This window comes from Mus caroli, unplaced genomic scaffold (assembly GCF_978045245.1).
Source record: "Mus caroli unplaced genomic scaffold, Mus_caroli_1 scaffold_9, whole genome shotgun sequence".
NCBI classification, from domain to species: Eukaryota; Metazoa; Chordata; class Mammalia; order Rodentia; family Muridae; genus Mus; species Mus caroli.
This window is the reverse complement of record NW_028227264.1, coordinates 116,184,417-116,197,628: the sequence shown is the minus strand read 5'-3', so window position 1 is coordinate 116,197,628 and position 13,212 is coordinate 116,184,417. Positions and strand designations below refer to the sequence as shown.

At 37.3% G+C, this 13,212-nt stretch overlaps 1 protein-coding gene across 10 annotated transcripts in view; it reads left to right on the top strand.

Moving 5' to 3' along the window:
- The window catches only part of Cnot2 (CCR4-NOT transcription complex subunit 2), a 94,119-nt gene that overhangs the window by 72,699 nt on the left and 8,208 nt on the right, over positions 1–13,212 (top strand). For 9 of the 10 annotated variants that reach the window (XM_029482813.2, XM_021174169.3, XM_029482814.2 and 6 more), the window contains 9 exons: positions 352–499; positions 1,134–1,316; positions 3,452–3,531; positions 5,942–6,067; positions 7,791–7,915; positions 8,834–8,954; positions 9,050–9,206; positions 12,198–12,259; positions 12,347–12,396. In XM_029482813.2, coding sequence (XP_029338673.1) covers positions 352–499; positions 1,134–1,316; positions 3,452–3,531; positions 5,942–6,067; positions 7,791–7,915; positions 8,834–8,954; positions 9,050–9,206; positions 12,198–12,259; positions 12,347–12,396 — 1,052 coding nt within the window. The remainder of the gene's footprint in view (positions 1–351; positions 500–1,133; positions 1,317–3,451; positions 3,532–5,941; positions 6,068–7,790; positions 7,916–8,833; positions 8,955–9,049; positions 9,207–12,197; positions 12,260–12,346; positions 12,397–13,212) is intronic. The other variant, XM_085843181.1, reaches the window with a different exon arrangement.

Here is a 13,212-nt window from a genome sequence, read left to right as displayed (position 1 = left end):
TAATTGTAAGTTAAAACACACAATATTGCAGAATTTCTTAATGGCATATTTGCATGTGCTAGTCTCACAAATATGCCCTTAATGAATCTGAGAACAAGATCCATTTGTATTATGTAACATTTTATTTGTCATAATTATTTACATAATTTATTGTAAAATCGAAATATGAAAAATACAAAAACAATCAAAACATTAAATTTCAGACTAAAACTTCTGTTTAAAATTCGAGTCCATTCGCAGTGAGTTGAATGCTAGGTCATTTAAAATGTTTTAAATCGCCAACTCCAGAAGACGGACACCAATTTCATTCCCGATGGCAATGAATCTCCTCCTTCTGAATTTTCTTATTAGGTGCACTAGGCCTTCCAATGAGGGGGATGAGCAACAGCACCCCTCAGTTAAACCGCAGCTTATCACAAGGCACTCAGTTACCGAGCCACGTCACGCCAACAACAGGGGTACCAACAATGTCACTTCACACGCCTCCATCTCCAAGCAGGTATTTATTAACGGACCCAGAATCTTTTCAGAATGTATTTTTGTAGAGTAAGCAAGCTTTTAATTTTTTAGTATGGTCATGAACTACTTGATTTTCTGGTTCAGTGCCTTGCACTCAGAAAACAATACCTCTCTCATTTTATGTCATTGCAGTGATAGATAGCATTTGATCTTGAAGCTAAGCTAGTTATCATCTGGATGGATCAGGGTTTAATTGCCTGCTCGGGAGCTTTTACAAAAGGCTGCATACCTCTTCCCTAAAGATGTTCAATTTAAAATGACTCCAAGATAACTGTATGCCTTGCTTGCTCCCACACCACACATCTTTTGTTTAGTTACAGTAAAAGAAAACAGATAACATAGATTATGTATATTACTAATATCAAGAGGACAGAATAATTTGAACTTTGAATGAAATTATTCTAAATATATATGTGGAAAACATTTATAATTTATATCATAGTTGTCCCAGTAGTTCTCTTTTATGATTGCACCTTTTTTAGTTCCACTATAAAGTTAGGAATACAGCTGAATGTATATTTGAAATTGTAGGGGTTAGAGCAATTGATTGATTATAGAGAATTTTAATGAGTGATTGTAGAGAGCTTATTTAGTATAATGGACTTCTTTTTCAGGGGTATTTTGCCTATGAATCCTAGGAATATGATGAACCACTCCCAGGTTGGTCAGGGCATTGGAATTCCTAGCAGGACAAATAGCATGAGCAGTTCAGGGTTAGGTAGCCCCAACAGAAGCTCGCCAAGCATAATATGTATGCCAAAGCAACAGCCTTCTCGACAGCCTTTTACTGTGAACAGGTAAGATGCTTCCTGATACTGCATATAATTGTCTTTTGGGGTATACAAACTCAGGTTTGCCCTTTCATGTGCAACGCTTTGTTTTCGAGCTGTGGCTTGTGTCTCATAGGTGTGTTTTAATTGTGTACTTGTGAACAGGGTTGTTACCTATCATAAGTCTTAACCCTCTGAAGACTCAGAACACATTCTCTTAGAAAAGATGGTTTTATTTTACAGAGCATGTTAAATCGTTTTGTTGATGTGGTATTAGAAAGGAAATGTTCTTGGGTGGTCACCAGGCAATTTTTTTATTGATTTATCCTTTTATTATTAAGTAGAGTTTATCCATTGTGTGATTCTAAGAGTTCTGGGTTAGGAGTATGACTGGAGGAGAGCATGCTGCGTTATCGCTCCCGTGCTTCAGGCAGGCACGGTCTGGATGCCCGCTGAGCTACGGAAAACCTTTCACAATTGCATGCAGACTGTCTCAAAGCAGTGCTCCTCTAAATTTTATGTCTAGAGATTCAAAACGAACAAAAAAATAAGCTAGTAGTTTTCTTTCCATTGTACTGTACGAATAAGAGCAGTGATTCATTTTGCTAGTATGTTGAAGCTGTTTGGGTAACATGAGAGTTATATCTGAAATGTAAAGCTTTCTTGCAAAGCAACATAAATTTGAGTCACATGTCATATGTATGTTATACTTAGTTTCCATGGAAACTATGGAGTGAAAGAAAGCACCTTCATGTAGTTGTTGCTGTCCTGGCCACCTCACTTCCTCCTTGTCAATCTGTACTAAAATGGGTGCTTAGCATACCCTCCTGCTCAGCCTCTGTCCCACAAACTCCAGTTGTTCTATGTAGGCTCTGCAGTATCCTGTCATTTTATCTAAGTTTTTAAGCAATTATTTACAACATGTCATTATAACTCTTTTTGATAGCTTAACTGTATTGTTTAGGCTTTATTGCATCATTCTGCATTCTTGTTCATTAAATATTTTTACTTTCTTGTATATTTTCACATTTTAATTATTCATTTGCATAAAAATGTCACTGTAATAAAACTCTTAACTTCTGCTTATGTATATTCCTTATAAATTGTTTTTGCTATGAAATAGCTTCAGCTGAATACTAAATCTGTATTTGAGGGTATTTATACAACCAGTAGCTCTAGTATAATAGGAAAAAATGTTTGTTGACACTCTATCTTTGCTCTAGAATGTTGTTCCACTAGCTGCATAGCTTAACCAAAGGTGGCTAGGTCTACTGAGTCAGGCAGAGGAGTTACAGTTGTCATCTCCAGATGCTTAACCCTGCTGTGCACCGGCACACTAACCTACAAGAAGACTATTTCATGATAAGGTTTCTTTGTAGAATCTTCATTAATAATCCTCGTTGACATTCTTAGTTATCTGGTCTTCTTTTGAATGCAGTTTCTTTTTCTTGTTTTGCTTAGGTTTATACAAGAGAAAAAGGGGGTTGTTTGTAATTATTTGCAGAAACCAAGTTATACATTAATTCAAAATTGACAGTACCATATGGAACTTTTTTCTGTTTAGCAGATGAAAACTAAGCTCTATTTAAGATATGAATGATGAGTTTTAAAACACTGAATTCAGCTTTTTTAAAAAGTACCCGGTCAGTTTAATTCAGGTCAAGTCAACATTTATTGATTACCTTGTAAATCTAAACACCAGGGGGCAGAGAATGAATAAGACCTAGACTCCCAGGAAAGAATAGTTGGAAAAGACAGGTTGTAAAGAGAAGACTTGCACTGAAAAGCAAGCTTTATAAGTCAGGAACAAAAGCAAGCATCGAGAAGGGTAATCTTTACCTACCTGTATACTGTTGAGGTAGATGCATTTATCCAGAAAGATAGCACACCAGCACACATTAAATGATACTCTTTACCATTCATAACTTAAGTTTCTTTTTTTGGTTTTTAAAATTAATTTGTTTAAATTGTTTGATTCTTTCTTGTTCATTAAAAAATTTTAGAGAAATTTTTAAATTAAAATATTTTAGTCTCAAATTAGCATTGGTTTTGAAACATATTATTGTTTTATATGAGGAGACCCAAAATATATACTTTTATTTTTCTACATCTCAAAGTTAGTGTTCTTACTGTATATCTAAAATTATTTTCTATGTGCCCAGTATGTCTGGATTTGGAATGAACAGGAATCAGGCATTTGGAATGAATAACTCCTTATCAAGTAACATTTTTAATGGAACAGGTAAGCTTACTCTGGAGCTAGTCCCCTAATGAAGTACAGTAGAGTTCTGAACTACAAGCGAATCGGCAGCCTGCTCTCTGGATAGGAGCAGGATTTTACTGTTTTAAATGGAACTTAGTGGAAAACTGTCAGTGATAGGATTTACTTAAACAGCAGAGAGTCATTTAAATGTTTTCCCCCTAACTTGGCCTTGCAATATAGTATTTTGCATTGTAACATCAGAATTATTTTCTAACATCTAAAGAGAGTAAATACTAATTTGGACTATATTTATGTCTCAGAATCTTGTTTTTTTTTTTTTCTTTAAAATGTTTCCTGTCCTTTGCCCTGTCACTAGGAAAAGTAGTATATTCTAGGTTGGGTGGTAGGACATTCTGGTTTTAGATACTCAGATTGAAGAGAATCTCAATCGTAGGAAGCACTTAGCATTTTTAAAAATAGCTTAATGAAAAATTTCACATTTAATCCTTAAGAATTTTGATCCAGTATTATCTATAAGATTGAGCTACCTGGAAAGTAACTTGATTTTTGGCAAAAACTAAAGTCTGTTGGATTCTTAAACAGGGAGTGGTAGGTATTGCTGGTTAGCCATGCCTCTCGGTGCTTTGGTGGTGAGAAAAGAAGGGGTGTTGCCATGATTAGTGCATCAGTGGGACCAGTATGAGTGTTACTGGGCACTCTGTATGTGAGGTGATGGTGAGAGGGGAGGTGTGAGGCGGCATAGTATGCATATGCTGCAGAAGACCTAAAGGGAGCCCTTCTTTAGCTATAGGTTTTTAGCTTCTGGGCGTTCTGATGGTTTGTTGAACAACTCAAGTGGACCAGCCAAGATTAAAGCCATTGAAAGAAATGGAAGATTTTAAGCATTTAAATTGTATATCCGTTTCTTTCAATGGAAGATTTTTAAGCATTTAAATGTCATAGTTTTCTGGATGTGACTTTAAAACCTATCAACTTCGTAATTCTTACAACAAAACGATACACTTCATTGACTTTAAAGAGGCCACTTTTTCACAGCTAGCATGCGAAGTCTGCCTACCTTCCACATTTCTACTGAATAGTGCTTTTAATATGCTACTACAAAGTTTCAGAAATTTGAAATTCTTAGATTTTATACTGAGAAAATTATAAATTGTTGGTTAAAGTATATTCTAACCTAATACATGACAATTTTAAATTAGACATGGAAATATCTAAGAACATGTATTAAAAGTTAATTTTTACTTGAAGTTTATAATTAATCATAATTTGAGAGATACTAACTTATAAATTAAAACAGTAAATAAGATTTTAATTTCTTTTGCTTTATCGATACTGTATTTTTAGTGGAAATGTAAAGAAAACTTTGTGAGAAATGGTTTATCTTTACCTTTATACGTGTAGTTTTAAATGATCACCTTTCCTGGTGTGTTCATACAGTCCTTTTGTCTTAATAAATGAAGTTACTCAGAGGATGGTAGTTATACTATTGTCAAAATTTTCAGAAAAGTCAAAATTAATTGAAAAATGACCTCAGAACTATACATGCTTATAAAACAAGGCAAAACATAAAGAAAAATGATTTCATTCTGCTAAATTGTAGGTAGAAAATTAAGTAGTTCAAAATTAGAATACAGGTTAAGAACAGGAAAGGTTGAGGGGAAAAATAATTAAAATAGCCAGAATAGAGAAGTTGGGTTAACTGTTTATGTCTAATGGTAGCGGTATAATTTAAAACAACAAAAATATATATAGATCTTTATTCAGTATATTTATTGAGCGCCTACTGTGTAACAGGCAATATAAACTTCTGGGGTTGATGGTTCCTCTATTCCCCACCCACTCCTGACACATCGGAGGAGCCCATGCTTCCGTGGGGCTCACAGTCACATGCACATGTACACGGTTTTGTCTCCTACTAAAGTATACTGGGCAGAAGTCCTCAGGGCTTCTCTCTCTGCCGTTTGCCTCAAAGTCTTCCTGGACATTCATAAGAGGTAGTGTCATCGTCATATCTTTATAGTTGAAGTTCCAAGTAATGTAGATATTGCCCCGTCCAGTTTTAATGAAGAGCTCAGATACAGCTCAACAGTGCAGCTCCTGCTCCCTAACAGGCTCTATGTTTCATTGCCCTCTTCCATCAAGGGCAGAAACACCCAGCCCTCTCTTTTATGTCTCCACCTCCAGACCTGGGTAGTTTCAGACGCTGGCAGCATGCTGCTTTCCTCAGTTATTAGGGAATGAATCCCATGAGACAAAACCAGTCCACAGAGTCCACAGCATGCATGCCCACTGTCATGGACCTACCGCAACCACTCTGCACTATTAAGGAAGAAGACGCTGTTGTTTCACATGAGATGTTTGTTTGGCTTTTATAATTCATTGTAAAGGTTTGTGGAGTCAGTAACGAGCATTATCTCTTATCATTTAGATGGCAGTGAAAATGTGACAGGATTGGACCTTTCAGATTTCCCAGCGTTAGCCGACCGGAATAGAAGGGAAGGGAGCGGCAACCCAACTCCATTAATAAACCCCTTGGCTGGAAGAGCTCCTTACGGTAATGCATGTTCTTAGTGATGGCCAAATAAGGGCTACAGTCATGTGTACTACACGCGTATATGTCTGTGTGTGCATGGTTGTAGGTATTTATGTTGTCAGACCAGGTTAGCATTATTTTGTCAGAATTCATAATTTGAAAATTGGTTTTTCCTTTCCATGTATCCACCATAGCAAAGTTGAGTGGTAAACTTTAGTACAGAAATCTAAATACTTGATTTCATTGCTATTCAGAAGTTATTTCTTCCGTACTGCATGCTTTAGTTTAATATATGTGATTAATTTTGTGGCTTAGCTTTTGTTAGTTGGCCCTACCTTTAAGAGACTATATCCCTGGTAATTAATAATAACTGCATTGAGGTATGTCTCTCTAAGTGAAGATTTCTCTAAATTCACACTGGGGCTGGAAAGTTCATTTCAGAAGGAGGGTAGGGTAGTCTGAGGGTGCTTATTTAGGTAACATTTAGCAACACTTTCAACTTTTGGCTACTGTGTACTAGTACCGGCTCTTCTCCCATCCATGCGGCACACATTTCTGCACACTGGCAAATGCCCTCTTGCAAAGCCTGTGAGAACCAATGCTTATGGTTTTGTATTTTTACAGATTCTTGGCTATGATTACTATACCCAGTCACTCTTTTTACAGTCTCTATAAGTTAAGAGATTTGGGTAGTAGAGCCTGAATTATCAATATTAAGCAAACCATATGCAGTAACAGAATAACAGCTGAGACAAAAACTTTCATGATACCAGCATAGCCAAACTCTTGTTTCTTGTGGGTGAGATCTCATACAGACTGGTATCAAGGTATTAATTAGATGGGTTTATTCATCATTTATTTTAAAATAGAGCTAATATTTTCTCCATAATCAAGGGTTTCAAGTTCTGTACTTCTGGATATGAGTAAAAATAATGTGTAGAGGAAAAACTATTGATCATATCTTAAACCTTTCAAATCTGTTTTCCCAAAATAAGAGAATGTGCCGTGCCCTGAAGTTGCGTGCCTAGCTGCTTGCCTCTCAGTTCAGATGCTAATGTTGTTAACCTTTCCCCATAGGTCCTTTCTTTCATCCCTTTAAACTTTCCCGTTGCTCTCCTTGGACCATCTCTAGTTTCTCCATTTCCTTCTTGAATTGTGGAGCCCCAAACTGGATTTTGTTCTCCAATAAGGGCCCGACTAATGACAAGTATAGTGGGGAGAGTATTTCCCAGTCCTTGCATGTTTTACATCTGTAACATGGAGTCCAAGAACATGAGAAATAAAGTGGAATTGTTTTATAATTGGTTGCAATTTGCTCATTCTGTAAGTCACTTTTAAGTAGAATACTGACATGTTCTTTTACATTTTATTATATTCATTTTCATTTGACAGCTAACTGGTGTTTATGGCATCTAGTCAGATATTTAAAGCTAGCCTGTAAGCCGGCATTTTGAATATTATTACCAATATCAAATATTATTTTAAGCACCTATATAACATTAGATTGGAATTTCAGGATTACCACTTGTTTTTCTTGTATTGCTTTATATGTTGCTTCTTTTCAGCAGTAAATCAAAATTTCATTCTTTATCATTATCCTGCATATTAATTTTTGAGTTGCCAGTTCATATGCTTTTTTAAAAAAGCTTTTGGTATATTGTGATGAGCAAAGTTAGTTCTTATATAGTTTATAAGACAATATCATAGATTCAATTACATTTTCTGGATTCTTTTCATTACATAGTTGGAATGGTAACAAAACCTGCAAATGAGCAATCCCAAGACTTCTCAATACACAACGAAGATTTTCCAGCATTACCTGGTTCCAGCTATAAAGATCCAACGTCAAGTAATGACGACAGCAAATCTGTAAGTAGCTGAGCACCATGTGTGTGAGTGGAGTAGTTTTCTCCCTGTAGACTTGCCTGACACTAATAGTTACTAGACGCTGCTACACAACGGTATGAGCACCGTAATCATCTAACTTCTGAAAAATGTAGAAAGCTTTATAACTTAGAAGATAGCATTTTTTTTCCTATTTCATGTAGGTTTGCAAATTTCTGTTGAACTTGTGAGTTAATTTAGACTTTTATTGTAGTCCCTGTCAGCTGGACCCCATGACGTTTGGTTATATAGACTTCTAAGGAGCTCTGTTTTTCTTGAGTAAGTTTTCTCCTTGAAGAATCTCTATGCACATTTTAATACCTGTGTTGATTCAGCGACCTCAGCTTCTGATTTAAAGTGTGTTTATTCCTTCCAACATTCAAGACAGAGAGCTGGTTTTTTGTTTGTTTGTTTGTTTGTTTGTTTGTTTTTTGTTTTTCTGTATGTTTGATGGGCTTAAAGAAGATTGTTGGGTAAGGATGGAAATAAGTGTAAGTTTTGAAAGGTCATATATTCCTAGTTTACCTTTGAGGTTTCTTTGGTAATATTTTTAGTACTGTAATATGTAATTACTCTTTTTATATAGAAGTGTGCATCAACAAAGCATAAAACCCCAAGAAAGACAGATATTTTTCATATTTTACCCCCTGTGATCTATGACAGATTTTAAAAAAAAACAAAAAAGAAAAGACTAATTTTCTCAAGATCTTGCCCTTTAAATACTCATTTCAGACACAGAATTTATTTGTATTCCATGAGGCAGTTATGGGAGACGATTCTCAAGTAGGAAACAGATAATTGCTACTAATTTAGATATAATAGTGGATGGCTAGCAAGGGGGTGATGAATTTAAACGTTGATATTCAGCACATCTAATGTCATGCTTTTCTTTTTTCGTGCTAGAATTTGAGTACATCGGGGAAGACGACTTCAAGTACAGATGGACCCAAATTCCCTGGAGATAAAAGTTCAACAACACAAAACAATAATCAGCAGAAAAAGGGGATCCAGGTGTTACCTGATGGTGGGACTCCATAAATATGTCAGAGATATTTGAAAGTACAGTTTTCTCTACTTTCCTTAATATAAAGTAAAAATAACTGTGTTTTTCTTAACCAGGTCGAGTTACTAACATTCCTCAAGGGATGGTGACGGACCAATTTGGAATGATTGGCCTGTTAACATTTATCAGGGCAGCAGAGACAGACCCAGGAATGGTACATCTTGCTTTAGGAAGTGACTTAACAACATTAGGCCTCAATCTGAACTCACCTGAGTAAGTTTTTCCTTCCATGTTTGTACATATCTTCTAGTATGTAATAGATTCTCGTACTGTTAACTTTTTCTCTTGCAGACAGAGTAACCCAGGCAGGCATTATAGGTGTTATCCTGTATCCTGTGCCACCCCAGAGAGCCTCAGACTTGTAGCTAATCTCATCATCAGCCTGCATACTCCTGGGCCGTTCTTTCTAGCTAGCCCATAGATCACTGAGAAATACCAAGGATCCATCTGCAAGGCATTTGGGTTGGTCCCCAAGCCACATCTTTATCCAGCCCATTGATCTTGTCATTATTCTGAACTAAGTTTACCTTGTTGCTTGCTTTTTAACTATCACTGTTTCCCATGCCTCTCTTGTGGCTGTGACTTCTGTATCATTTGATTCTATTGCGACTTCTCATTCTCTAGCTCTCTGTCTTCCTCGGTGTTCTTATCTCCTCCTCTTTGATGAGCTCACATCCTTCTCACCATTAAATTTTATGATGAATCATAATTGCTCACTTAGGCAAGCTTGACTGTCTGCCCTTCTCACTTCTCATCATTCCTTCATCTTAAGAGTCTGTACCCATCTGTTTGTTTCATTCTTGACCATCTTCTGGTTGGACTACAGAAAAGTATAATTTCACTCTCTGGTCCTGCTGCACACTGATGCTCAGGAACTTAAACTTGAGTCCAAAATTTTGCAGGCATACTTCTTTTGTTTTGTTTTGTTTTTGTTTGTTTGTTTGTTTTTGAGACAGGGTTTCTCTGTATAGCCCTGACTATCCTGGAACTCACTTTGTAGACCAGGCTGGTCTGTAACTCAGAAATCTGCCTGCCTCCGCCTCCCAAGTGCTGGGCTGGGATTAAAGGCGTGCACCGCCACCACCAGGCGCAGGCATACTTCTACCTGATGACATAATCCTTTCAGAACCTTTTGTTTGCTTTTGGATGTGTTTGGGTTGGTTGGTTGGTTGGTTGGTTTTTTTGCTGCTGTTATCCTATGTGACTGTTTTGCATTTTATCAAGCCAGTAATAGCATTTCCTCCTGTCTGTAGCTCTAATAATGACCTGGCTACTATTTCTACTTTACAAAGACAGGTGTAAGCAAATAGAAGAGGGCATTAACCTGGTCCTGCCTCCAAATCTAATGGCCTGCCACCATTCTAAATCTGACATGACCTTGCCAAAATCTTTGGTCCATGCTTCCTACTAAAACTTCATAAAAACTCATGAGTGCAAGTCTTAACTTTTTCTCCTTTCCCTGGTTCTGGCATCCAAACCAGTGTTGTACCCAGTAAGCAAATGCTGTGCCCCTGAGCTACACCCTCAGCCCGCCCCCCAGGACTGTGGAAATGGTCTTGGCTGGTAGTGTAGTGTAGTCCAGGGTGGCTCCTTAAAGCACTCCTGCTTCTGTGTGAGTGATGATGTTATTGCCACATACATGCCATGATTTCCTTCCAACTTATAGCATTTCTGTTTTCACATTTCTCGTGTCAAATACAGAGAAACTTATTTTTCTATTTGTATCGAAGTTACATTATCTTGATCAACCTCCTTTGAGTTATCTTCATTTTTAATTCTTTTTTTTTTTTTTTTTGAAGCAAACCATCTCAAATGAACCATCTTAATTTTTCTAACTTGTGTTCTTTCATTCTATTAAATCCATTTTTGCTAGGAATCTGTTCCCACGATTCCATTAAACTTTCTGCATCATCCCCACTTTCTCTTGGTGCTCCTTCCTCACTTGACTCTGAAGATACCATTCTTACCTGGTAACGTTGGCTCGTCCCTGGATTGTCGTCTTGATGCTCTTATCTAGACTTGTGCTCTTAAGGACCACATAGATCGAAAATTCCAAACGCCTACTTCCATTGCAGACTTTTTTCTTGAACTTGAGATTTTAGATGCCATTATTAGCTAAATATCTCTTTTAAGATTTGGGTTAAACCTACAGCATGTCTATGCTTTGTTGGTCTGCATTAATACTTCCAGAAGCGACATCATCCTTAGTCTGTCCTTTTCTGTCGGATGCAGTCCTTTCAGTAGATAGAGAATGCAATCGTAGTCTCGTTCAGTCGCTGGCAGCCTGGCTGGTTGCCTGACTATTCTGCGAGCGCATCACCGCAGGGAGTCTTGGTTTGCTTCTTGCTCTTTCTGTATGGTTTTGTGTAGCACTCAAGATAATTCTTTCTCTGCTCAGCCCCAAGTACAGATTTCTTGCTCTGATTTAAACCTCCCTGAGTAGCAGCCGTGCAGTGTTCACATCATCCTGCCTTTCTTCTGACTCCACCTTGGAAGCGTTTCCCTGCCTTCCTCCGCCTCTCATGTCACGCTGTCTCTGCCTCAGTTGTTCTGATGTTTTCCTTGACTAGTGCAGTGTTCTACTAGCTATTGACCTGTGATTATCGCTCTTATATCCTTGCATATTTGTTTACATCTATCTAAGCTTGTCAAATCGGACTTAAACTGATCACCCTATTTAATTATATAACCAATATTATTCATTTGTTATGCTAATTATCTGCCAGTGTCCAATTAGCCATACACTTAGACAGAAAGTAAGTGTTCCAATATCAGCAGTCTTCGTTTTGATCACTTAACTTATTCAGAGCATAGAATAGGCACTCACAACATGTGTTCAGTGATATGAAATCTGGCTCCTCATCGTTGCGGCTTTGAGTGAGGTGGACATGGAAAGTACTATAACTGGAGAGTAGTGTAGAAATGAACTTAGAGCATTGTTAGTTACAGCTAATTTAAAGTAGACTATTTCCATTTTGTACCTAAGTATATTCTGACTTGCTGTGCTTTGCGCTCTGTTGGGAGCACTAGAGGAAGCGCTCCTGGGTTACTTTTCTGCTATAAAGTTGCAGTAAATTCAAGAGAGGAACCAAAAAGGATGCTTATTTTTTATTTGAATTCTTTTTTCCCCATTTTCCTGAAATTAAGTTAGAAATACAGTTTTCTACTTTGTTCTTTAAAGTGGCTTTTTTTTTACTTGTTCAGAAATCTCTATCCCAAATTTGCATCACCCTGGGCTTCTTCACCTTGTCGGCCTCAAGACATAGGTAGGAGAATCTATTTGTGCTCACAATTGTTTAAAAGGTATTTCCTAAGTATCAGTTAGTAACACCTTTGTTTGTTTTATTGTGCAGACTTCCATGTCCCATCAGAATACTTAACAAACATTCACATTAGGGATAAGGTGAGTGAGTACACCTTTCTATTCTTAGGCATCGATTTTAGCTACTCTCTTGGTACCACTCTCGGTTCAGACGGCATGCTAATCTACTAGCAGTCTTAGGCGTATGTGTCTGTATACCATTCACATAAGGATAGCAATGTTATTTCTATTTTAATTAATATGCTGTAGGTCTTTTTAAAATCAATGTTAGGAACGATAAAATATTTCTTGTAATTAATAATTGTAGCCATAGTGAATGGAAATCCACTAACTTGGAAAATTTGGTGATTCTCCTCCTGACATTTTATGCCCTTACTCATAAGAGATGTTATTCACATAAAATGTTTTTAATGGGAGAACCCACAAACACCTTTTTGACGTTATTCGACATTTTTCCACTGTATGTGCCGCACCAGTACTGTAGACCTGAGGCCTTTTCTTAGGCCAGTGTGAAAAATACCGGAGAACTCCATGCATTCACAACGGCCAGCAGAGTAGGGTAACAAACACACTGGGAGGGAGCTGCACTCACTGAGGCAGGAATGCAGAAAAGCCAAGTGACTGATTGGGCAGCAGCTCAGATAGGCCCTGTGTTTAGTTAGGTAGATGCTTCAGGTGCTTGTGTGAACATGAGAACTAAGACCATCACACTTATCCTAGGTGTAGAGTTTTGTAGGCTGTATTCTACCTTGTAGGAGGAAATGTGAAAAGATTATCTTTTAGGCATTCATTTAAACAAAATCTGAGTACTGTCTATGATTTTTATGCTTAGTCCTATGTGATGCGCTAGAACGAGATGCTCTGTGAACAACCACTGTGCATGCAGCTTCAGCTTTA